At 41.9% G+C, this 27,593-nt stretch overlaps 2 protein-coding genes across 2 annotated transcripts; both read left to right on the top strand.

The window, feature by feature from the left end:
• Positions 1–6,518: 6,518 nt before the first annotated feature.
• igbp1 (immunoglobulin (CD79A) binding protein 1) lies at positions 6,519–17,939 on the top strand (the record flags this gene model as incomplete). The annotated part of the gene is made up of 6 exons (XM_080528717.1): positions 6,519–6,730; positions 7,085–7,393; positions 7,775–7,970; positions 8,091–8,170; positions 8,305–8,414; positions 16,719–17,939. 6 exons carry the CDS (start codon positions 6,519–6,521, stop codon positions 16,865–16,867), a joined length of 1,056 nt encoding a protein of 351 aa, XP_080384843.1. The 3' UTR covers positions 16,868–17,939.
• A 1,416-nt stretch (positions 17,940–19,355) lies between these two features.
• LOC308155932 (uncharacterized protein) lies at positions 19,356–27,206 on the top strand (the record flags this gene model as incomplete). Its single annotated transcript, XM_080529297.1, has 3 exons — positions 19,356–19,383; positions 19,943–20,668; positions 26,119–27,206. The coding sequence occupies 3 exons, from the start codon at positions 19,356–19,358 to the stop codon at positions 27,204–27,206; spliced, it is 1,842 nt and encodes a 613-aa protein (XP_080385423.1).
• Positions 27,207–27,593: the final 387 nt, after the last annotated feature.

Below are 27,593 nucleotides of genomic sequence, written 5' to 3'. Positions count from 1 at the left end.
CATCTGCTGTCCATTCCCGTCGTTCCCTTTGATCTGCTGCTTCACTACCCTATTCATAGTCTTTAATCTTTTCCTAACTGGTCGTCGTCCGTCAGTGTCATTGAGGTTCAGGCAGCCGCCTGGTCCCCTCCCACGCTGATTAAGGTCTGGGGAGTCGCCCTCAGCATCATCTGAAGCATGGTGCAGGCACTCGCCAGCATCCCCAGTAGCACAGGTGTCCAGGCTTTGGACACTCCCAGGCTGGACCTCCAGACTGTCAACACTCTCTGCTTCGTTGGTTTCTGGTTCATTGGCATCTGGACAGCTTTCCACTGTCCCCTCGGTTTCAGGCACTGCCGGTAATGTCACTGGCTGTAACACTGGCATTGCCACTGGCTCTGGCAACACCACAGCATCTCCTCGTAGCTCCTCCTTCTCAGGTTCTCTGGGGACCTCGGCACCTGTTGGCACAACATCCTGCCTACTCTGTACATCCACCCCCCTGTCCACCACCCGTGGCCCTATTGGGGTAGGGATATGCCCAGACACCACTGGTGTACCCACTCTGATGTTGTTTCTCCAACAGACCCCACATTGACCTAAAGCATGGTCAATCTGTTCCATCAAATATGGACTCCAAAACCCATATTTCTTGGTGATCTTGCGTCTTACCTCCCCCCTAGCCACATGTGCTAATCCATGAGCTTCCTGTATTAACATGCCTAATAAATCTGAGGGTGCTACAACCAACCCCTCATGATTCCTCCATAGACCTGTGTCATCCTGACTTGCCCCCCTTGCTAGCCAAACGTTCTTGTCTAACGTAGTTACTCTACTCTGTAACATCAATAAATCCTCAAGTGTGACCATGCCCTGTAACTGCTTTTCATGTGTGACCAGAAGACCTTTACCTGCCTTGTCTGCTCCTGTAATGGCTTTGGCTGCATCCTCTGCAGCCCTGTTACCTTGTGTGACATGTGATGAGTCAGACCTGTGTGTGGCACACTTCACTATGGCTAATTCCTTTGGCTTCATCATGGCTTGTAACAGCTTCATGATCTGTGCGTGATGCTGTATAGGCGTACCATCAGTTCTCTTAAAACCCCGCCCCCTCCATACAGCTCCATTAAAATGACAAACATTATGTGCATAGGCAGAGTCGGTGTACACTGTCACTCTCCGTCCGGTTCCCAAGTTGCATGCTTCTGTGAGGGCAATCAATTCAGCCAACTGAGCCGAGCAAGGCTGAGGAACTGCCTCAGCCTGTTCTACAATAAACTTTGAATTCTGTGCTTTAACTAAGGAATACCCAGCGCACAAAGTTTCTCCTACCCCGTAACAAGACCCATCAACCCAATATTCTATATCAGCTCCCTTTAAAGGCAAAGCTTGTAGGTCTGTTCTATGCTTAATCACTCTGGCTGTCGATGGAATCTGAGCACCGGATGGCATCGTCACCTGACAGCCGTCAGGTGTGCATTTTACTGTACAGTTCAATTGGCATAGAGCATCTCTCCCTAGCAGCCCTGTTGGCGTGTGTTCTGACACAAGTGTTGACAGAGTTGCTCTCTGTCCCTTGTACTCTAAGTCTACAAGCTCAGTTGTAGGAATCAGCTGTTTAATTCCCTCAAATCCGATTGTCTTCACATATTCTCTAGACATAGGGAGGTGCGTGGCGCCTTCAGGCTTCTTTGTCACCACCAGCTGGCACCTCCCACTCGGATCTTCCGGGCACCCCTATAGGCCAGCTGCTGGGCCTCCGTAAGGGTTCATCACTCCTGGAGCAGGTGTAGTAGGGGGCCAATATCCTCCTCCTTGGCTCCCCCCTGCGCCCCCCTGGGGCCTGTTGCAGCAGGCACAGGCTAGATGTCCATTCTGGTCGCATTGGCATGGTTCTAGCATCTCCTTCCCTGCTGCTGTCCATCCCCCTGGTGGTGGTCCTTGGCCAGGCTGTGTGTACATCTGGTATGGAACCGCTTGCACCCCTGGTGGCCCTTGTGGGTATGGATACCCCCCTTGTGGCCCCTGTGGGTAGGACTGGTAAGTAGCAGGATACCCCCCTTGTGGCCCCTGTGAGTAGGACTGGTAAGTAGCAGTCTGCACTCCAGGTGGCTGTTGCTGTGGGGCTAAAGCCTGCACTCCCTCTATGTTCCTCTCGCTTTCAGTCAATTGCAAATGAGTCAATATTCTGAGGGATTCTTCGTCTCGTGCCTTCTGTATCTGAATGTTCTTTCGATATAACTCAACTTGATGAGCTACGTGGTCTATATAAACAGCTTTGTTCATGTGTCGTAGCCCCACCACTTCTGCTAGCTTATCCTTAACTGGGGTAGGAAGCCCTTCTTGTATTTTTTCCCTGATTATGGATTTTTCTAAGGGGTTATCTTCAGCGTCTTTCCCTGTCACACTTCTCCATTGAGAGTGCACACGGGCAACATAACCCCTGGGATTCTCATCCCCCCCCAGTGGCTTCACAATGATATTGTCTGGGTGAATGTGAGTAGGGTAGGTCTCTCTGATTGCTTTCCACAGCCTGCCTCTGTTTGCTGCGAAGAGCTCTGGATCATAAACTGATGTATTGATATATCTATGAAGTCCTGCCTTCATCAATATTTCCTGCATTGTATCCAATCCTGCAATAAAAGCTAAGAGTCTTTTCAGGTCTCCCATCGCGGCCTGCGTTCCTGTCAGTATCACGTCGACCTCTCGCGTCCACGAATGTCCTCCCTCTTGAAGAACTGGGAGTTTCTCGATCACTTCAGACAAATCTGTATGATGCCACGGATGATATTCCATCTTGTTACCCCGAATCAGCACTGGACAGTTCTTTAATGTATTTGATGACATTCGGTGACAATCTCCCTCTTTCTCCGGGCGTCTTCTCCCACCTTTCCTTTCGGCTGTGGCTATCATCTTCCTGACCTGCGCGTTGTAGCCTCCATCTGCATTGTCGTCATCACTTGAGTCTTCACTGCCATCTACGCTGTCATCTTCCTCGTCACTCCTGTCGTCCCCTTTTCCCCTTGGCTCCTTCTTCTTCTTCTGGGAATGATCCTCCAGTGCCTTAGCATATGGAGGGGGACTGGAGGCAGGACACAGGTCTGGGGATGAAATGTTCAATTTCTGTTCCAGTGTTCTGGCCAATTCTTTTTTCTTTTCCGGTTCCATCTGAGCTATTTTCTGTCCCTCTACCTTAAAGAGGTCTAAGATGTCTAATTCTAACTTGCGTTTCTCTGACCTATCTTTCCCTCTTTGATGTGCTTTGTGCCCATTGATAAGTATCTCCAATGTTGCAATTAATTGTAAATTAAGGCTGCCCTCTTTCGGCCACGGCTGTTCAATGTATGCCCAACGGCTATTCCATTTCGTAGACATTTTGCTAATTTCCCTAACAAGAGGATTCATTTTTTCCACTACAGCCATAGGGGATAACGTAGCCAACATTCCACGATGTTCACTAATATCTTTTAACAGCTTCGTGGAATTCGACCCCATTCTACTTTGCTCAATATGCTGACAATATTCTATATTAGATAAGGTGTACGCTTCTTACAACCCACCTTATTTTGTCTTGTTTGCTAAACAAATGCTAGTCCAATATAACTGTATTAACCGCCCACACAAAACCACTACAACCCAGAACAACAGATTTGCCTCTTGTGTATGTCAGTGCAGTATTAACTTAAATCTAATCACTTTGTAAGTACTTTATACTTAAATGTGTTTCCTAATTGTTTATGAATATGTGTCACTTGATTACTCATTCAATACTAATTACAGTTCTGGTCAACACAATTATTAAATCACAAAAGCTGGTCACACCTAAGTATTCACTGATCCACAAAAACCCTTTTACTGCTCAACTATCAAATATGTACTATTCTGCTATTCCTTAATCAAACACTGTGGAAATGACCTAACTAAAATAAAAGATGTAAATTACAAATATTAATTATAACCTGTAAAGAAATCGACTTGTTATTTGGAAAAGAATGAATGATTAATTATTAATTACAATCTGTAAAGAAATCGACTATTATCGACACAAAGAAATGGTTATTATTAGATTATCACAAAACAATTGATCAAAGTTCTGTGAAACAGAAAATGAAATGATCTGAATAATTAATTCAATCAATTAGTAATTAATTAAATTAATTAAAGTAATATCTAACAATCATCTACAAACATCATCAATGAAGGAGGGTTGTATTTCATCAATTTACAGAGAGCCAATGTTTTAAAAATGTCTTGTCGTGCTTTGGCCAGCAGATGGAGCTGTGCTCCGGCTAACGCGCATCGATTGCGCATGCGCCAGCTCTTCCGTGTAAAATGGCGTCTATGAATGTTCCAACCGTAACTCTAAACTATTAAAAAATACCCCGCTGATCAATTCACTTTATCTCTCTCTAAAATACTATAGTCTATGTAATGCAACAATCACACGCAACCCCCCTACGTGTCCGAAGCCTAAAGGCCAGAGGCAGAAAGCAGGCGGCTCAATTTAACAACCCTTTTGTCCTTGAGAAACCACCGCGTGTTTGTAGCCTGCTTTAAAACAATCTCTTTAACACAACTTGTTTTCATAAACGATTACTTTTCACGACACAGCAATATCAAGATTATCTTTCAATCCAGTTAAACTATTATTTATCTCATCCAAATCTTTCTCATATGTTTTTCACTGTTCCTCTAGAAGGTCTCTGTGTGTGTCCTGCGCGTCTGCGCGCGTGTCCTTTCACACAGACAAAGAGTAATGGAGTCTACAGTTCTGCTCATATGTTTTTCACTGCTACAATAATGCTCTTTCACATATCTTACAAAATAGACTTCATAATCCAGTTACACTTTATCAAATTACAATTTTACACACATCAGACTCTTTTCTGATCTAATATACTTACAATCAATAATATATACCAGTCCACTTCAAAATGCCTTTATCAGTTTGTTGCTGGCAGTCTACACTTTTTCATATAGACACTATTAGAGTACGTCTTCCTCTAATACCAAATTTTACACACATACACGATATTCCATAACACCATGCAAATCAAATTACTCATTTACAAATACCTTACAAATTAAATCGTATATTTTCAAATACGGGCTTCTTAACCCGGCTCTCACCCCCAGTTTAAAGACTATGAAAGATGTGTTTCTATTCCAACAAGATTACCGTTACACAGATTCTTTTGACTATAACTTATCTGAGATTTACAGTCTATTTTAAACACACCAATCGACTAGAGAGCGATCTCTGCAGAAACCTACCTTCTTCGTTAGATTGAAGTTTGCAAAATACTGTAAATTAAGCTATATTATCTCCGTTGCTTGCTCGCCATCATTGTCGTGTATTCTTATTGGTTATGAATCAAACAACAGCTAGTGAGTTTAAGATGATTTAATCCGAGTTACAAACAGATTTATACATACACGTGTTGATCCTGGGGCCTGGTGACAAAAAGAGACCGCTTCCTCCCTTCCTCGCTGGTTTTCCCTAGTCCCCCAGATCCCTGCCCTCTTATGCAAATACAGTCACAGGTCATAGCCTATCACCTTATCTAGATGGTCATGAGGGCCGTCCCCTGTGATGTCACTGTGATGTCACCCTTCCGGGTGCCCGCTGGTGCAAACATGAAGGCTACAGAATAGCATGACCCCCTATCATACTATCTATGCATGTGTGTGGAAATATACGACACACCCTCTCACAGGCACTAGATCTGAACCTGCAACCTAACGCCTATTCAGCTGTCTTTTGCATAGCGCCAACTGACCAACAGATTATTAACAAACATAAAGACATTGTGGCATCTGCCACTTTACTTGCTCGTAGGAGGATTTTGCTTTGTTGGAAATCCCCCAAACCACCGAATTCCTCCTTATGGATGACTGACCCTATATGCTTCACTTGAGTCTTGAAAAGTTTATTAAATACACACTTAGGGGGTCCAAAGACCGCTTCTATTTCACCTGGAACCCAATAATATCTTATTTCAACAAACTAAAAACCCTCTCTGACAATGCAAGTAAGCTGGATGCTGAGTGATGACTGTGAATCTCTTTAGCAGGATAAACCCCTCGAGATGCATCAGAGGGACATAATATTACAATCATAACAGATACGATATCATAGACCAACACGACCATCTCATTTATCCTCACTTACAAATGAATTGCACTTTATTTTTCTTTATTTCTTTGTTTACTTATCTATACCTGTCTACTGTCTTCATTACCCATCACCACTGTTATTATTATTATTTATTTGTATTTATTTATATCCTTCATCCTGGGATGCACCACTTGGGATTTTGTGGGGTGGGATGGGATATGTATTATATAAAAACTTACAAGTATTGTTTTTGTATATCTGTAACATCTGCCTTACTCTCAATAAAAAGAAAGTTTTTTTTTTTTTTTTTTTTTATGTCCCCGCGGTGTCGGAGAAAAACGTGTGACGTGGGCACGGACAGAGACCGAATTACGGAGGCCGATAGTGGACATTAATTAGATTACGTCGAAAACATTGGAAAATGGCAGCTGCAGAAAGTGCTAGTCTGCCAGAAATGGTCGAGTCAGAGCCGCTTAAACTATCTGAAATACTAGATCGTGGGTGGAAATTATTTGAAGAGGTGGACAGCACAAATGAACCCATCGCCGCTACCCATATACAAGTTAAAATCAAGCGTGGGATAATGCAACTGGAGGAGGCATCGCGAATGGTTGCCCAGCTCGACTTGTTCAGGTAGCTAAGCAGCATCGTCATAACATTGTTAGCTAGCTAGCTATCTAGCTAACTATTCATCTGTAAAGCCACTTTAACAGATATTTAACGTTAGTCAACACGAATTGTCAGCAGGACGAAGTGGATTCACGTTAGCTGTCTCGCTGAACTGGAGTTTCAAGTTTCAGTCAGGGTTAGCAAATGAATAGATACTGCTGCTAGCTACCCGTATCTAGCTAACGCTATAGCATGTGTTTATAATTCCCTATTTCTAATGTATCACTCAAAATGGTATCTGCAACTCTATTATCCGTGCAGATATTGATATTGAAGGGGTTTACATGCTCATTATTATGCTGCTTGCTTGTTTTTCAGCCGAAATGAGGAGTTGGAGGAGGTGGCAACCACAGATCTGAAGTACCTGATGTTACCTGCGCTTCTGGGAGCTCTCACTATGAAACAAGTGAACCTGGCCAAACGATTAGAGCAAGTTCAAATAGCTAGGGTATACTTTTTGGACTTCTTGAAAAGATGTAAAGAGTATAATATATCCAAGTTTGAACTACCTAAGACCAATGAAAACTCGGCTGGCACTATGGAGGAGTCCGAAAACGGCCCTGCAACATCTCCCAAAGGTCCAGACTTGTTTGCCATGGCACAGCAGAGACAATCCAAGATAGAACGGTCAGTATTTTTTAAGGTACATTTAATTTACACAGTAAGATGTAGCCTAACTAGAGTAGATGCAACTCAATTGTGTCTAGAAACTTTAATGAAGAATTTTGCAAGACACAGGCGGCAGGCCCCATCCCATTTCTTATTTTTACCCCTCGGAGGTACAAGGGGTACTGGTTGACATCTTACCCCAGTTGTTGCATTTACTTTTTTCCTCATTATTTTTGCTATTATTATTCTCATTTTATCTGCACAAGAAGCCAAGTCACTACATGTGAATTGATGGAAGGTTGTTTCATCAATGCAGTTAATTGTAAGACTAAATGTATTATGCAACTGCACTTTGTTCTTATTTATTCCAATCAAATATAACGTTAACTTCCTCTGCAGGTATAAACAGAAGAAGGACACAGAGGCCAAGCTGTCCGATATCAAGGCAGCAGTGGAAGGCGGGCACGCAGACGACGAGACTGTCCGAGACTTCTACCTCCTCAATTTGAAGAGATGGATCTCTGTTGCCTTGGAGGAAATTGAAAGCATTGACCAGGAAATTGAGATTTTGATAAGAATGGATGATCTTAAAAAGGTACCTTGGGTTTCAAGGATATAACTTCATTTACTCACAGGTTTCGAAGGTGCTAACCAGTGATTCATTGGATATGACTGTTTAATGTGCTATACTTTTTTCCTCATTTCTCATGTACAGACTTCAACAGAGCCATCACAGTCCAAACACAGGCCTCCTATGAAACCATTCATTCTCACCAAAGATGCTGCACAGGCCAGGTAGGCACCTGCTCAAATTGGCTTTATTTTTGGCTGTCAACGCTTATTCCCTCCCCATCTCTATTACATACTGCATATTGTTTTACCACAGGAACTAAATGTTTGTATCTTGTCATAATACTTTGTGACCACAGAGTTTTTGGGGCCGGTTATCCCAGCCTCCCTACCATGACGGTGGATGACTGGTACGAACAGCACAGGAAGAAAGGGGCTCTGCCTGACCAAGGGATCCCACAGAGTGCTGGTATGACCAATCCCATATGTATTCCATTGATGTTATATGACAGCTATACCTAACAAATAAGAGCACACCTCTCACTTTGGGGAAAGCTGCATGGTTGTGCCATTGACAGACAGCAAACATACCCTAAACCTCTGCTCTCTTCAGCATTGACGTTGTTTCTTAATTAGCCTGCTATGTTGTCTTGGATGTGGCTAAGAACATAAATAAACATTATACACCATCAGCGAACAGCCACCACAGATGCTAACCATCTAACATGCTAACAGCCAATACGATAGACTAGTACAGTGGTTTTCAACCCTCTCCTCGGGGACCACCAGCCGTTCCACATATTTGATCTATTCCACCACCAGCACACTTGATTCAACTAATCAAGTACAAACTAGGGATGCACGATATGCATTTTTTCCTACCGATACCGATGTTTACCCGCTTCTCGTGGCCGATAACCAATATGATAACCGATATTATTATTATTTTTCTTTCCTAGCACCAGGGGAGCCCCCCCTCCCAAATTTCGTTGTTTGGTACCTGTACTATATCAATGACAATAAAGACCATTCAGATATAATTTCACAGTTGATAACCTGTAGTTCATGCACACCTGAAGGTAAGAAAGGCTATGTAGTGAGCAAAGATTGATGATTTAATATTCCATAGTGATCTCACCAAATCTAACTTACATCACTATTGTTAACACAACAAAGAGAACACTTCTGACTAAGGATGCACCGAACATTCGGCCACCGAATGTATTCGGCCGAATATCGCAAAATAAAGCACATTCGGTATTCGGCCGAATGTGTGAAAACACCGAATGTTTACCACCGAATAGTGGGCGTGTTTTGATGAAGTTCCAGCGCCATCTAGTGGCGAAGATAATACCTATACTGATCCGATCTGGATCTCTCATAAACTGAACACGGACATTTCATTGAGTTAGATTCGTTCATTATTATTTTTGTAGCACTGCATTTTTTCTCTACAGTGTGAACACGAAGTGCAATTTGTTGAAGATATTCAGTGATATAAATATATAGATATATAAATAAACAAAGGACACCTTTTACACCCATTATGAGTGTTTACAGTGAGTGTGGGAGAGTTCTTAGATACTCATCTTTTTCGCAGCCATCTTTATTTTATTTATTGTGCTTTGTTGGTATAGACTGATGTCTGCTGGAATGTTCAATAAAAGTTATTTTATTTCAATCTCAATTTCTTTCTTTGAGAAGCATGAATAAAAAGCAAAATGTATTTAGTTTATGCAATGATAAAATTAAAAACTGCCGATACACATTCGGTATTCGGTATTCGGCCAAGTGTTTCCTTAAATTCGGCTTCGGCCTCGGCCAAGAATTTTCATTTCGGTGCATCCCTACTTCTGACTCTTCAAATGTTCATTTATTATTTCCTCTAACAAACAGAATCTGTTATAGACAGTGCACAATGCTTTTTTAGCCAAGATCTGGCCTCCTTTTATGAAAACAAAAAAGGCTCACCTAAGAGTAATTTATTACCGCGGATGGCTGTCGCAGTATGCGAACCGGAGAACTCCTGCGCATGCAGCAGTGTCTTCTTCATATTGAAGTCCTCATCCAGCCACTGGGCCGTCAAACTAAGCATACTGACTGGACTAACGTCAGAAGTCCATATGTCCGTGGTAAAACTTATCTGGCTTACGCTAGTATCGATCAGACTATGGATGTGTGTGGCGACTGTATCATACATAGCAGGCAGGCACACGTCTGCAAAATAGCGGCGACTTGGGAGTGTATACCGGGGCTCTAAATGTGAAATTAGCTGGCGAAATCCTTTATCTTCTACTAGGGCTGTTACGATTAGTCGACGTCATCGACTACGTCAATACGTCGGTTTGCGTAATATGCGTCGGTTAGTCGTAAATAAACAAAATGGCGATTTTTTTTTTTTATTATTTTTTTTTTTAAACCTTTATTTTACCAGGCGAGACAATTAAGTGTATGAGTGAAAAATGGATAGCTACTAGCTAATGTTACACAAGCAATGTAGCTCACCACAGTTCGTATGTCTTGTCTTCTGGTGTTAGTAACGTTAGCTATGTAGCTGGCTAGCTACGGTAGCCCATTGTCATTGTGGTGCGAGCACCTACTGTACGTTATCTAGCTCGTAGCTCGCATGCTACGTTAGCATCAATTTAGCTAATCATAACATAGCAGCGAGAGTAACGTTAGCTAGCTATGTAGCTACTAGCTAGCTATGTGTTGTGGTGATGGACAGACTTCTAAATGGCCATGTTGGCATTCAAGTTGGCTAAACATAGCAGTGAGGTGGAGACAAATACGTTTTTTTTTGTTTTTTTGAACAGTACAAAAATTATCGTTAGACTTATCGATAAATTAGTCGTTAGACTAATCGACTAATCGATAAAATAATCGCTAGATTAATCGTTAGAAAAATAGTCGTTTGGGACAGCACTATCTTCTACTACAGAGAAAGGCTGGTCGTCGAGGGCCATAAACTCCATTATTTTTTCATTGATTGCTTGAGCCTTTGAGCTGTCTCGAGTGAACTTCCTGCAGTTTTCAAATGCGTGTTCAATAGGCACAGCAGCTTTTTTTGTCGCGGCTAGGCTACCGTGTTCTGCTACTACTAGTGCTTGATATTCCTTCCATACAGCGTGCTTGCAATGGTGAATCTTAAGGTGACTTATGAGATTCGTTGTGTTGTAACTCGTAGACCTTTGCCCTCCTCTCCGAACTTTTGTCGAACATGTATTGCAAATTGCAAACGCACATTCTGCCTCAGAAACTGTGAAGAATGTCCACACCGGGAAAGGCATGTTTCGCTCTCGTCTCGTCTATACACTGCGTGCCTGTACGCAGGCGCAGCAGCATGAGCGCGGAAACCGGAAGCAGAAATATTTCCGGCTTCATATTATCGGCTCTATATCGGCTACAATTTTATAAAACCGATAAATACCGATAAACATTAATTTCCCATTATCGTGCCGATAATATCGTGCATCCCTAGTACAAACCATAATTGCTTTGCACTTGATTAGTTGAATCAGGTGTGCTGGTGGTGGAACAGATCAAATATGTGGAATGGCCGGTGGTCCCCGAGGAGAGGGTTGAAAACCACTGGGCACTAGTAGCATTACTAGCCAGATAGCATCCACTGGTTGATGGCTGAAGTAACTTTTAAGTGTGATGCAGTTGATTGTAAAGTAAATATATACAGTACAGGCCAAAAGTTTGGACACACCTTCTCATTCAATGTGTTTCCTTTATTTTCATGACTATTTACATTGTAGATTCTCACTGAAGGCATCAAAACTATGAATGAATACGTGGAATTATGTACTTAACAAAAAAGTGTGAAATAACTGAAAACATGTCTTATATTCTAGTTTCTTAAAAGTAGCCACCATTTGCTCTGATTACTGCTTTGCACACTCTACTCTTGGCATTCTCTTGATGAGCTTCAAGAGGTAGTCACCTGAAATGGTTTTCCAACAGTCTTGAAGGAGTTCCCAGAGATGCTTAGCACTTGTTGGCCCTTTTGCCTTCACTCTGCGATCCAGCTCATCCCAAACCATCTCGATTGGGTTCAGGTCCGGTGACTGTGGAGGCCAGGTCATCTGGCGCTGCACTCCATCACTCTCCTTCTTGGTCAAATAGCTCTTACACAGCCTGGATGTGTGTTTGGGGTCATTGTCCTGTTGAAAAATAAATGATGGTCCAACTAAACGCAAACCGGATGGGATGGCATGGCACTGCAGGATGCTGTGGTAGCCATGCTGGTTCAGTATGCCTTCAATTTTGAATAAATCCCCAACAGTGTCACCAGCAAAGCACCCCCACACCATCACACCTCCTCCTCCATGCTTCACGGTGGGAACCAGGCATGTAGAATCCATCCGTTCACCTTTTCTGCGTCGCACAAAGACACGGCGGTTGGAACCAAAGATTTCAAATGTGGACTCATCAGACCAAAGTACAGATTTCCACTGGTCTAATGTCCATTCCTTGCAGTGTTTCCCCTACCATTGCCTTGGGGGGGCGGGCCGCCCTCCCAACGGAACCCCCCGCCCCCCCAAGAAAGAGGAATTATTACGGACGTAGACACCAAACATCTGACAAGCAGGCTAAAATATCCGCGTTCTTTTAAACGCACCCAACCCGAATCTGGCGAGTGGCAAGCCCATAGGCTCGTTGGGAACGTTAGTCCGCCGTAGTCTCGCATAGCCAGACCTATCTCCACACGCCAGATTCGGGTTGTGCCAGCGCTGGAGAATAATACAAGATTTTGCGCAAGTGTGCACGCGAGAGTTTTTGCCGGCTGTGATGTCTGCAGATTGAAAGTAAGCAAGTTGAAACGTTAGCAAATATAATTGCTGAGTGTTCTGACAGAGAAAGTTGGTTAAAATTGGTCGTTATTATCGTGACTAGAAAGTGTCTGACTATAGTTCCATAGTGTAAATAGTAGGGGTGTAACGGATCGCCCCCCACGGTTCGGCACGCATGTGTACCGCGGATCAATTGCAAAATGTAACCAAGTAATAATATTACTTAATATCCCTTGTAAATCACAATGTAGAGTTGCCATGAAAAGATAGACGCGACAGTTGCGTGCTTTGTTTTACTCTAAAGCGCAATGATAGGTTGATAATGAAAGAAAAAAATCCAGAACAAGGCTGCGTTCGTAAATTCGCTCTGGAATCTGATCAGCATTCATGGAACGCCTCTTGTCCAATCAAATTACTTGGTCCCTTTATGACGTCGGACCCAGTGTGCTCTCCGGCGCTCTCAGACCAAATTTACGAACGCAGCCCAAGTGTTTCATGGCGAGTAGAGTAGTGCTGCTAATGTTGGCGACAGAGAAGAACTCGAAATGCCTCCCTCGTCATTTAAATCCCATGTATGGGAGCACTTTGGCTTTTCTGTCAATTATAACAATGACGGACAAAGTGTGGTCGATAAAAAAGTTACGGTGTTTAAGCGTTGTGCAACGAGAAAGTCGTACGAGCATGGCCACACATTTGCCGTGACATCACCCTGGTGTGTTGACGGGAGGCACGAAAAAGGCAGCTGGACAACTTCTGATAATGTAGCCAATGTTTTCATACCATGTTTAAAGTAAGGTTTCACTTTATTATTTAGTTAAAAGTGGCATAAAACATGTTTATTTGTCTGTTTTAAAGAGCCCAGTGATTCACTGCTGCAACCAGGTGCCTCCTCCCTCTCTCCTACTGCATCATTTAAGTTGAATGTGTGTTTCTGTTTAATATGTAGCCTAATGTTTGAGTGTAGAATATGTTATGTATGTATATATATATATATATATATATATATATATATATATACACACACACATATATATATATATATATATATATATATATATATATATATATATATATATATATATATATATACCAGTTTTGACATCTTGAATGTTGTTGGGTTTCACACAGTAAAAGTGGTGTTTTTACAGAATTCGAGGAAAAAGCTTTTTATTTTTATTTTTATGTTTTGTGTTGATCCGAAAAATGATCCGATCCGTGACTCAAAATCCGTGACACGATCCGATCCGTGAGTTAGGTGATCCGTTACACCCCTAGTAAATAGTGTCAAAGAACTAGCAAGCTAGCTAGCTCAGAGGTGATGAGATGAGCTAGTCTCCTTGCACACTTGCCAGCTAAAGAGCTAACTGGAGGCACTTTATTATTTTACTTAAAGTACTATCTTTCTTATTCTGCTAGAGTTGGGCTTCATGGTAATACCATAATGGCATATTTACAGTTAGGGGTGTAACGGATCACCTAACTCACGGATCGGATCGTGTCACGGATTTTGAGTCACGGATCGGATCATTTTTCGGATCAACACAAAACATATATTTTTTTTAATAAAAACAACATTTTCCTTGAATTCTGTAAAAACACCACTTTTAATGTGTGAAACAAAAAAACAACATTCAAGATGTCAAAACTGATATATATATATCGAGGGCAGAAGAACATAACCTCCTATCTGAAAAATTCTGTAAGATTTTAAACATTTTTGCAGATAGGAGGTTATGTTCTTCGGCCCTCGATATATCACATATAACATCTATATATAACAACATATATATAACAACATATATATAACATCACTGCTGCAAAGTAACAGAGTACTTTTTTTGTGTGTTTACACAATCACCCAGGCTGCTTAGCGGGTGATATGACGTGATATAATTGGGACAGAGATGAGTGAATGAATGTTGTTGTCAACTCAGTACACATGCAGAGAGTGAGAATAAAGCGCACATGATTGTTTTTCTACCGGTTACATTTGAATGAATGAATGGTCTTTATTGTCATTGCTACAGTACAGGTACCAAACAACGAAATTTAGGAGGGGTGGCTCCCCTGTTGTTAGGAAAGAAAAAAAAAAAAAAAAAGTTTTGCTATTGATCCGCGGTACACATGCGTTCCGAACCGTGGAGGGCGATCCGAACGGATCACGGATTATCCGTGATCCGTTACACCCCTATTTACAGTACATGGACAGTTGATTGAAGCATTGGAAATGTCAGTTTGTTATAGTTGGACATACGATTTTTTTTCAGGTGAGAGAGTAAAGTCAAAATGACATTATCTGACTGGATTGCCCACAGCAGATTATACATACTCTGGCTGTTTTGTTTACCTTTTGGTTGACAGCAAAAGGGAGAGAGGAGGATAGGGAGGGAGAGAAGGAGAGAGAGCAGGATGGTGTCGGCACACCAGAGAGAGAGCAAGAACCAGGTGAGAAAGTGGACAGGTAGTCAAGACCACATAAGTAAGTAGCCTTGAGAACCGATGGTTCTGGAGCCTATCTCCTGTTTCCGTAGCGTGAGGCGGCTTAATGTACAAGTACACCCCTGGACATGACGCTGGTATGAGGCAGGGTCTTACCCCCTGGGGGGGGTCCATGCCACCCCCCCCAAGGCAGCAAACCTAGGGGAAACACTGCCTTGTGTTTCTTGGCCCAAACAAATCTCTTCTGCTTGTTGCCTCTCCTTAGCAGTGGTTTCCTAGCAGCTATTTGACCATGAAGGCCTGATTCGCGCAGTCTCCTCTTAACAGTTGTTCTAGAGATGTGTCTGCTGCTAGAACTCTGTGTGGCATTCATCTGGTCTCTAATCTGAGCTGCTGTTAACCTGCGATTTCTGAGGCTGGTGACTCGGATGAACTTATCCTCAGCAGCAGAGGTGACTCTTGGTCTTCCTTTCCTGGGGCGGTCCTCATGTGAGCCAGTTTCGTTGTAGCGCTTGATGGTTTTTGCGACTGCACTTGGGGACACATTCAAAGTTTTTGCAATTTTCCGGACTGGCTGACCTTCATTTCTTGTGATGGCCACTTGTTTCTCTTTACTTAGCTGATTGGTTCTTGCCATAATATGAATTCTAACAGACAGGGCTGTCGGCTGTGTATCAACCTGACTTCTGCACAACACAACTGATGGTCCCAACCCCATTAATAAGGCAAGAAATTCCACTAATGAACCCTGACAAGGCACACCTGTGAAGGGAAAACCATTTCAGGTGACTACCTCATGAAGCTCATTGAGAGAACACCAAGGGTTTGCAGCGCTATCAAAAAAGCAAAGGGTGGCTACTTTGAGGAATCTAAAATATAAGACATATTTAGAGTTATTTCACACTTTTTTGTTAAGTACATAATTCCATGTGTTCATTCATAGTTTTGATGCCTTCAGTGAGAATCTACAATGTAAATAGTCATGAAAATAAAGGAAACGCATTGAATGAGAAGGTGTGTCCAAAATGTTGGCCTGTACTGTACATTTTTTATACATTGAGTCAAATTCCAGGACTTTCAACGAAGTACTCGGATCAAAACGAATTTCCTTCTCGCCTTATGTCAATGTAACATTAACAGGTTCTAATAACAGTTTGCTCTGCTCATTTCACATTTATTGTTTTGTGAAAAACAAAGTTGTTTACTATATTATTGCACTATAGATTAACTAGTCAGTGCCATATCGTGAGCTTAGAATTATAAGGTTCTATCTCCGTTTAGGGTAGTTCAGAGATATTGAGCGTCAAAGTTTTTACATTCCATTATGTTTTGTGAGATGGAACCTTTGTATTTTATGAATTACTAACTCAAAAATGTCAACATTTTAAAAATACACCACACAGGCATTAATAAACACCTAATGGATCAGATTATGTAAAAAAACAAAATTGACAAAAATGGAGATAGAACCTTATAATTCTAACGTCACGATTATGTCAAAGTCAGTGTAATGACTTGTTTTTACCTTGTTTCAGCGGACATTGATGCAGAAGACAGAGAGCAAGAAGAGAAAGAGAAGTTGGTAGAGAATGATGACGAAGGCGCCTTGCAGAAAGCCAGAGACTGGGACAACTGGAAAGACTCACACCGGAGAGGCTACGGAAACCGCAAAAACATGGGCTGAGAAACCCCAAACATAGCAACATCTACAAGTGCCAAGCCTGGTCTGCAGTGTTCACCTAGTCTCTGTCACACTGCACTACAAAATACCATCACATTACACTGTTGATATATGAAAACATGGCCTTGATAAAGGGGGGCGGGGGGGGTTGGACAATCCCAGACAGAACCTGTTCATATGTGACCTGTTTGTATGGTTTTTTATTGTTGTTGTTGTTTTTTCTTTCTTTCTTTCTTTTTGTTCATTCTGACGTTGCAAATGTTGAGTTTGCAGTGTGGTAGTGTCATGGGGAGCGCAGTATTTATTTGTTCATTCGTTAACATGATTTCCAGGCTCCATAAGAATACACCAAAGGCTTCACTCAGGTCCAGTTGTCTGCATGAGAAGATCATTAGATGATTTTGATTCTAAGTTGTAAGACAGCCTAGGATAATTATTTCCTGAGAGTATCCAGACGCACTTAAAGACCCATTATGTGAAATGCCATGATGGAAAGATGATCTGTACAAACGCCATCTGTACACATTGCTATTTTATTCATTTGATCTCCCAGTGTGTTTAACAAGACCCCCTCAATGATAAGCCAAACCTTTCAAACGTATGCTGTTGTCCTCATGATGGTTAATGTCCATTCCTACACAGAGTAATTCTTTTTGCTATGTATGCTGAAAACATTTAGACTAATAATATAATTGTGTGAAAGCTATTTTATTCTTCTCAGAATCTATGGCTTACACAATTATTTATTTCCACTCCTACACTGTTGACAGTTTGAACATGCACTGGTTTTGACAGACAGTTTCTGTGGGAGGTGATGGGAAGCTGGGATGCTAATGGAATCTTTTCCTAAGGAATTTCATGGTTTACTTTTTCCCCATTTGAATGAAATCTGAGGAAAACAACTGCATTATTCCCACTGTAAGAAATTATTGCTGTTTTGTAAATTACTTTTTTTTCTGTTTATTAAATAAATTGCTCTAGTATTGAAAAATATGGATTACCTCCACAATAAATGTGACAACAGATATGGTCAAATAAATTGTTATATGTTGTCTGTACAAACACATTTATACTTTACATTGGTGGAAATGATATACTGGACATGGTCGTCATCAAAGAAATGTTTCTCAGCCAGCTAGATTTTTGGCATTCTTATATTCTTATACACAAACAAGGCAGTTACAGACATGTTATCTATAAGATTTCCTCCCTCAACATGTCGTAAGACTTTCTTTGTTTTGTTCTTCGACATTTTACTCCACATTGCGTCAAAAACAACCTCCACTTCCCCTGCAGCATACAAGACAATAGATAATAAGGGCAAGCTTCATTGTGTCCACACACAGATTCTTTCCTTGGCTGTGATGGTAGGCGGCTATTGAGGCGGTTGATCTGAATTGTAAAGGGGCTTGTTGGGCCCAGTAAAAGCAGCTATTGTATTTAAATTATTCACACGAGCATATGACTTCTACAGTGCAGGGCAGTGGCTAGTGTGAGAGAAATCATTAGCAATGCAAACTCATGGTGCTCTGGTTCACGGTCACTAATGAAAAAAAAGAAAGACTCTATACTGATGTTAACTTCTGGGCGTCTTTGTGCACTACTTCAACTAAAGGTAAATGGAATTTATTGTGAAGTGTTATACAGAATCTTAGTAAAGTAAAAACAAAAATGCTATTTTTATTATGCTCAACATTTAATTTATGTCACTCTTGTATTCAAGCTAAGGGGTATAGATGACCTCTCCCTTGTATTGCACGTTATCATTGAATGTGATATTCTAACTAAAACAGTGGTGCACATTAGAGATGGACACCAGTGTATAAAGGGTGCAACTTTGTTAAGATTCATTCATCACCCTTTAATATACAATCTCATGTTCCATAATGCCATGATGGAGAAAAACTCTCTCAAATGACTTGATCAGTCAATATCTTATATTCTCTATGCAATGGCACAACTCTTCAGTCACTGCATATTGTGATCCACAACAGACAATGTCAACATTAATATTATTATCATTATTATCATTATTATTATTATATTACTGTTATTACGTACTCGTACTCTATCTGTCTAACCATGATGGCATGGTTTCCTTACATTGTCGCTATTGGTGTTTTGAAATGATGATTATCTTAAATTGACAGTTTAAATGAAAACCCCCTTCCCCTTGGTATTTATAACATGTTATGATAGTCGTCGTCGTCGTCCCCCCCCCAGTGACCATTCAGTCTTGGTTGTGGGATGGTTCTAGCTTTACCATAGAGATTGGTGCCACTAGACAGACTGGTCACATGGGTACAAACACCCCTGCCAGTGGCTTTGGGAAAGCAGGTCACATGATGCATAGTGCCAGACCACAGGCTGGCCCTCTTAAGTGCCATGCCAGCCACACTGTGGGTAGAGGGGCTTGCTTCTCCACTGGACCAACGTCAATGTCCACCCTACACCGGCGGGTCAACGTCGTCCTCCACCCTGGGTCCTGCCTATGCCTCTTACACCTCCTGCTGAGCCTGGTAACCTCTTCTAGTCTCTTCTCCTGCAGCAGCCAACATCCCCGGAACAGTGGAATTACAATTATTTAACATTTAACATGCTGGTTTGCAGAGTTTTTTTTAGATTAAAAAAAATAATAAGAAGAAAAAAAGTTGTTTTATGGATTGAAGGACGTGGTATTAGTGTTCCAGGGTGACCTGGTGGGACAGTGTTATTGACTGGTGAAGTGGATTATGAGAGGTCCGAGTTATGGACAATAACAGACTGAGAACACAAATGTGGTTCCTATCAATCATATTTAGAATATTGCAATTACTAGTCTTAATTGTACATCTAAATCCTGTCAGTTGTTTTTGTTAAAGTGATTTTGGTTATTAGGCTGGATTTCAAAACCATGGAAACTAATTTGATAGTTCAAGGATTTCTTTTTTAAATAATTATTATAAATAAATAAATACCATATAACATGACGAAACAATATTTAGAAGACAAAAAAATTTGGCCACACTGTGCGTACTATTGTTATAGGCTACTTTGAATGATTTGTTCCATCTTTTTTCCAATCTTTCTGTCTTTCAGACCTGGAACCGAAAATGAACTGGGCGTCCTTTTATGCCGTCATAAGCGGTGTAAACAGACACTCAACAGGTATCGGTCGCATTTGGCTCTCTGTCCTCTTCATCTTCCGCATCCTGGTCCTTGTGGTTGCAGCAGAGAGTGTGTGGGGAGACGAGAAGTCTGGCTTCACCTGCAACACCCAGCAGCCTGGATGCAACAGCGTCTGTTATGACCATTTCTTCCCCATCTCCCACATCCGTCTGTGGGCTCTCCAGCTCATCCTGGTCTCCACCCCTGCCCTGCTGGTGGCCATGCATGTCGCCCACCGCCGTCACATTGACAAGAAGCTGTACAAACTGTCTGGCCGGGCCAGCCCTAAAGACCTGGAGCAGATTAAGACCCAGAAGATGAAGATCATAGGTGCCCTTTGGTGGACATACATCATCAGTCTCTTCTTCCGTATAGTCTTTGAATCAGCCTTCATGTATCTTTTCTACATGATCTATCCTGGCTACAAGATGATCCGTCTGGTGAAGTGTGACTCGTACCCGTGCCCTAACACGGTGGACTGCTTTGTGTCCAGGCCCACTGAGAAGACGGTCTTCACTTTGTTCATGCTGACTGTGTCAGGAGTTTGCATTCTGCTCAACATTGCAGAGGTGGTGTTCCTGGTTGGGAAAGCATTAAGTAGGCACTTAAACAATGCTGGAGACTCAAGCATGGGAGCTTGGATCACCCAGAAGCTCTGCTCCTACTAAGCTCAAGCAGACAAGATCAGTGCCCAACTGTAGAACTTGTTAGACACGTCCTTGTAACCGTTCAAAGCTAAAAGTGAAGGCGTTAAATTCTGAATGAACATTAACTTACCGCACCATGATGAGGTGTGGAGAATGAATTCCTTGTACCTGTAAATGCCTCTAAGTCTTTGGTGAGAGGCATTCTGGTCCATCGAGGGAGAGGGAACGTGCTTGAGGGTACCAAGCGGCGATGGCGTCCACACCTCTTTTGTTGACTCATTGAAATGACACATCTCAAATGACACATCTCCAGGACAATTTAATTGGATATATATAACAAGCACATTCCACAAAGGGAAAGTGAAAGAGATAAGGTAAACTCAGCCTGATACATTTCATTCATATTCATTATAAATTAATATGCATATTCAGCTAAATTCAACACCCTTACCTTTTGGTGTGCATGGCAAGATTGAACTAAATCAGCTAACCATGTATTCTGTAATTCAGAAACAACGTTTTAGGCATGTTTAATGCAAAGGCAAAGTATTAGAAATACCTGGGACCTGGTTCAGTTAAATACAGGCTATATCAGGGTTATTACCAGCATTACGGCTTCATGTTTGACCAAAATGGTTGGATTATTACTAGTAACTATCCATTCTGATAGCTACCTTACTAACACAGTAAAATATATGATGGTTTTGCATCGGGTTGTCTTGCTTTGAATGACACTGATTATGAGATGTACCGTACTGTAACAGAATAGAATAGAATGGATAGTGACAGAGAAAGTTTCCAAGTTGATGAAAGCATGTATTAATGTCTCCTGGTTCTCATGAGCTCTCATGGATATTTGTTTTGTTTTTTTTACCATCAAATAGATTGCTGCTTTAAAACTGTGGTGAGTGTGTGAATGAGAGAGGATGAAAGACACATTTATGATACTTATTTCACAATGTATACAGTTCCTTTTGTTCCTGTTTTTATTGTATATTATGCATTTGAATGCCATAGTGGATGTCTTGCACAGAGTTTCATAAACAATTGCTGTAGCTAATAAAAGTGTACATTCCTAATAACATGATGTCAAAATGAAGTCTGTTTCTGTTTCAAATCTTCCTGCCTCTGTATCTTTATTGTGTTGGCATTATAGTCTATGGGATATTAGACAAAAAGGTCAGTACATCAACTCACATCTCAAGACAGTCTGTCCTCAATTGTGATTGTAAAATGTGATTTTACAGGGGGTGAAAGCTGCAATAGGCATGGATCCAACAGATCAGCCCCAATAGCTTTTTTATAGATCAATGTTAATCAGAGCATGTAGTACAGAGCATGTAGTACAGCAGAGAGGAGAACATTTCTGAAATGAAAACAAAGATTCAGTAGTAGTTGAGTGATCTCCCACCAGGCCATCTGGTGGCTGGGAGATGGAAGTGCAGTTGACCGTCTGACCAGGGTCAGCCAAACTATAATTTCTCTCAAATAAAAAGCCTGCCCAGATAAAATGCTGATTAAAGACAATACTTATCTCAATGTTCTCTGTAATGAGGCCAGGGCCTAACAAAACGTCCTTAGGGAGAGAGGAAAAGGAATGTCCACACTTCAGAGTCTGTCCTCCAGAACGTTGTAGGATCACCAGCAGATAAGAAAGTAGCTTTGTTCCTTTCTTAATTGATGACTCTTCTCTGTTGTCTGAAAACCTGCCAATCAGCTACTGAGTCCGTGTTTCGTGCTTTGACCCAGGACCGGTTTCTCAACAAAGATCTGAAAGTTCTGTGGAATACCAAGGATTAGTTCTAGAATCCTTGGCTATTAAGTTTTGACGTTTAAAGGAGGCATGGTTGTCTGCCAGAGATAGAAATATAGATGAGAAACGTATTTGTTAGGGTGATGTCTAGCAGGGTGGATTTATCTGGGTTCTTAACACCCACGTAACACCCATATAACACATCATTATGTTGAAAACAGGTTGCTTACTGTGACTGTCCTCCACACTGTCTAGAATTCGCTGCATGAAGCTAAAAGTTATTTCAACAGCAGCGGAGTTTAGCAGACAGGAAGATTAGTTAGAAGAATAGTCATCATGTTACTTAGACGTAGACCCCCACCCCCAACCCCTCCCAAAATATGTTTTTGGCAGATCTACATGATTTGCGTGGATGACCTATTTTGAAGTAAAAACGGCTAATTTAGCAGAAAGGTGACAAGTTTGCACCCCTGATCTGATGTCTGGGACAACCAGTCTAGGTTAATAGTACTTCAGAATGGACATAGGAGGATAGAAGTGCAGCTAAGTTATCAAGAGCAGTATGATGAGCAGATGATAGGCTCCTATCATAATGCTTACAGTTATTTCCAAAACACATACTTAGGACTAAATATTCATATTGATTTGGAACAGTGAAGGAGATGTTGATGTTATAAGACACTTTTTTAATTCCTTTTGAATTATTTATACTGCATTGCCATGAATGTAGATATTGCCTCAATGTCAAATATATTACAAAACATTTGAGATGACTAATGATGTGTATTTAGTGCCTATGAATGTGTCATGCATGTTTTATAAAGATGTATAGATGTCGATTTTTTTAATGGTCACCTCTACAAAGTAATGTCACTTAAATGTCTTGATGTAATACCTCAAGAGGCCACAGGAGTGCAGCAGGTACATAGTATAGCAGTCAAAACATGAGGTACTGCTGGCATAATGGGTTCTTGAGTCATGTACAGTATATGTTGTGATGTGATGAGCCAATGAGTGCAAATGGCAATAAATACCATCCAAATATTGTATTCAATCCACAATCCAAAAAGTTCCTCTTTCCTCTTTAACGCCAGAGGTGTGTTTGAGGTCCAGTGAGCTGGCGTACCACCTGTGAAGACATGTCCGAGGCAGCCTCAGTAAGGGCCCATACTAGTCTAGTAGAGTGCATACTTGCAGGTTATCAATAGCGTAGCCTTGCGTGGGGTCAGTCAGTGGGTAAGGCATGTTCACCTTAGGGACAGCTGGACCCAGCCAGGGCAAGGGTGAGGGCATTTCTCTTTTTCTGGAACACGTCAATCCAGACCATATATGGAGGATATCAGGTGTGAGCTCCACTGAGCAGGGGGGACACACTGCTTTTTCACTGTCTGTGAGACACTAGGCCTGCTCACTGCTCCAACAGATTTAGATGTTGTTATCTGAGGCTATCTGAAGACACTTATCTTTTGATAGAGTGAAAATGACTAAATACATGAGTGACATGTTATGGTTAATGCTTAATGTTTATGTCAACCTAAATATATTTACATGAGCCACTTTTGGTTTATGTTAATAGAACTGTTTTTCCCTGTTCCCTGTCCTCTTTTGAATTTGTAACCACTACAGACTGAAATTCCTGTCATTCCATCAATAATCTTGATGGACTACCAGGAATTACCAGTCGATAAAAAACACAACAATGAGGGGGGGGGGGGGTCCACCTTTTCCATTTCTTATGCCCTCTCACACAGCCATAGGCCTTGAAACACTTCACCTTTCAACTCTAGCTCAACTCACCCCCAAGCCCCCTTTGTGTGATAGCAAAGCCACTCCCTTCAAAGTGAATTATATTTAGAGCAACGCCATGCAAGACTAAAACCCACCCCCCATTGGACTACTTAGCCGCCACTCAGTCGTAAAGAAAACTCCACTTTAGCAGTAGGCTTTATAATTCTCTACAGGGAGTGAGTATTTTCATCCTAGCTCACTAACACAGTCATAGAGGGTAGTCGAAGAGGCGCTACTTAAGAGAGAGAACTTAACGTTTACAGCAGTGTCATCACTACCCAAGGATATGGCATCTCTTGGGACTGGTAGCACGGCATCAACTGTGCTAGCAACCTAAGTGGAGACTTCACCATTGAATCTGCAATTTCCTTGGAGATGAGCATTATAACAAGGTGGGTATGGTGGCACCTTGTTAAAGGACAGTTATTTTACCCATGCGTGTAGAGATGTTTTGTGTGCAATGTGTAGTATTGTCTAAACTAGAGTTTATTGCACATACTGTAAAATAGATATCTGGCACATACTTTATATCTGAACTGTGTTTAACTGTAGTGAGGGTAGTCATAATTTTGGAATCTCCAACATACTACCAGGCCAGTTTGTGTCATTAGACAATGTTAGACCGTCATATAGTATAAGAATTAGTCTTGTATTGAAACATGTACCTGCCCATCCATGCATTTACATGTACATGTTTCAAAAACGATTGTGAGTGAACCTCTGGTATGTTTACTAATGTGTGTTCACTCACCAGTCACCTAAATCTGGGGTGAAATGAGCTGCAGCCTGTTGGGTGTTGTCGTGTCTCTGAGCTTCTCCATCAGTCTTTCACTTAGTCCACAAGCCCCAGGCATTCTGCATTCATACTTGTCTTTCAAAGATGGCAGGCATTGCACATAAGCTACACATTGAACATTTCAATTATCATATCACACACGCTATTACAAATCACCCATAGCGTTGACGTTTTTAGATCAACTGTAAAAAAGCCTTTACAGTAGACATAAACATGGCCCTTGTGCCCAATTAATGAAATAGTCAGCACTATGAATGAAGATAGTAATCAAAACTAAATAAGGAGATTGTACATTTACAAAAACATGATTCATGCAGAGTGCAGGTTCATAATGTCACCAATGTCAGGAATGAGTCAAGTAAGATTCATTACACATCTCATTGCATACAGTGATGTTGGTTTGCTTGATGAGAGCTTTCTCCCCAAGGAAGCAGGTGTTAGTTTAAGGGTGTTTATCCTGCTGTTGCCTGTGGTGTGCCATAAAACAGAGGATTTTGTTTTCCTCTTAGAATAACAAAGGGAATACTACAATATGCATATTGTTTGATATAGGCCATATCAAAGATGGTACCAACTACAGCAGTCAGACATTGTTAGTCTAAAAGAATGGACATGTAACTTTCTCCTTACTTTTATTTTAAGCATACACACATTGGTTGATAGTTGGTGCGTGAATTGAGCAAATGTTTTCACCGAAAATTATATACAGTATGAAAGGCAATCTGGTCCATTTTAGAGAAACACTCTCAAACAAATAAAACGTCCAGTATCTCTCTGCCAAACAGATTACTGCACTGGAATGGTTAGTTTAGCCACAGTAAACATATTGGCTTTCTTCTTTGAATGCAGACATTTACTGGTAAATACATAACTAATGAAGAAACATTGTGTATAGCCTAATCATGTATATGCCACCTCAGGTTTAATGATAAGACAATGGCACACCATTATTCAAGTCTTCCAAACTCCATCCAATACCAATCCATTAATACATCCATTGGGTTTGTGTGTTTCAGATACAGTACAGTACATATAGTATCATATAGCTTTGTTTCATGTGCATCTTTTCTCACTCCCATTCAGGTTCCTGTTTCGGATCTCTCTTTAAGACAGAGCCTATGAGCCACTATGGGGGATTGGAACCTTTTGGGGAAGCTACTGGAGAGTGCCCAGGAGCACTCCACTGTTGTGGGCAAGGTTTGGCTCACCGTGCTCTTCATCTTCCGTATCCTGGTGCTGGGGACCGCTGCTGAGAAGGTCTGGGGCGACGAACAGTCTGGCTTTACATGTGACACCAAGCAGCCTGGTTGTCAGAACGTCTGCTATGACAAGACCTTCCCTATCTCTCACATCCGCTTCTGGGTGCTGCAGATCATCTTTGTGTCCACGCCCACGCTCATCTACCTGGGCCACATCCTGCACCTGGTGCGCATGGAGGAGAAGAACAAGCAGAAGCAAAAGGAGTCGGCCCAGTTGGCCCTTCAGAATGACAAGCAACACCTGCTTCCTAAAGCCAAGGCCAAGAAGGCTCCGGTTCGGGACGACCAGGGCCGTATTCGTCTGCAGGGGGTCCTGCTGCGCACCTATGTCTTCAACATCATCTTCAAGACCCTGTTTGAGGTGGGTTTCATCGTGGCCCAGTACCTCCTGTATGGCTTTGAGCTAAAGCCCATGTACACCTGTAACCGCTCACCCTGCCCCAACGTGGTGAACTGCTACATCTCCCGGCCCACAGAGAAGACCATCTTCATCATCTTCATGTTGGCAGTGGCGTGCCTCTCTCTGCTGCTGAACCTGGTGGAGATGTATCACCTGGGCTTCACAAAGTGCCGACAGGGCCTCAAGTACAGACGGACTCAGTCCATGTATGAAACAGTGTCCAAGGCCCCTAGCGACACCGTAGTACCTTTTGTCCCAAGCTATAACTACTTCCCCGCGCATCATCCAGCCCCACAGCCCTACCACTCTGACTCCAGGTACAGCCTGACTGAGCCTGACTCTGCCTACCACCCCTACAGCAGCAAAGTAGCTTACAAGCAGAACAGAGACAACTTGGCTGTAGAGATGAACAGTAAACCAGAGGGGGATGACATAAAGGAGAAGAAAGATTCCAGTCCTACCCCAGGGTCACCCATGGACAACCAACGGCGACCCAGTCGATCCAGCAGGCACAGCAATAATAAGACCAGGCTAGATGATCTGAAGATCTGAGGGCCAGTTATGCCTTTTCTGCAAACATTGTGGATAATGTGCCTTAATGTGCCTTAATGTGCCTGAAGACATTACACCAGAGGGTCCGAGGCTGGGGATTGAAAAACACGTCTCCATTCCAAGTGCTTTCTCTCATGACCAACTCCACCAGAATGTGCAATACACTTTTGTGTACCAGAGATTGTACTTGATAACCCCTGCGCACTTGAAGATATGAGAGAATTAGATAGGTGTATCATTATTGCTTACACCAGTCAAATCCTCTCAGATCTCCTCAAGTGCATAGGGAGTAAGGGATTGGTGTCGATTTGGGATTGGGCAAATGGATAAATAAAACACAATAATGTAAAATCTTCATTAGTCTGGTGCCAGTAACTAAATCCTTGT

Source organism: Nansenia antarctica (assembly GCF_963989245.1).
Source record: "Nansenia antarctica genome assembly, chromosome: 4".
Taxonomy (NCBI): Eukaryota; Metazoa; Chordata; class Actinopteri; order Argentiniformes; family Microstomatidae; genus Nansenia; species Nansenia antarctica.
The sequence above is the reverse complement of the archived record's forward strand: the minus strand, read 5'-3'. Positions and strand labels throughout refer to the sequence as shown.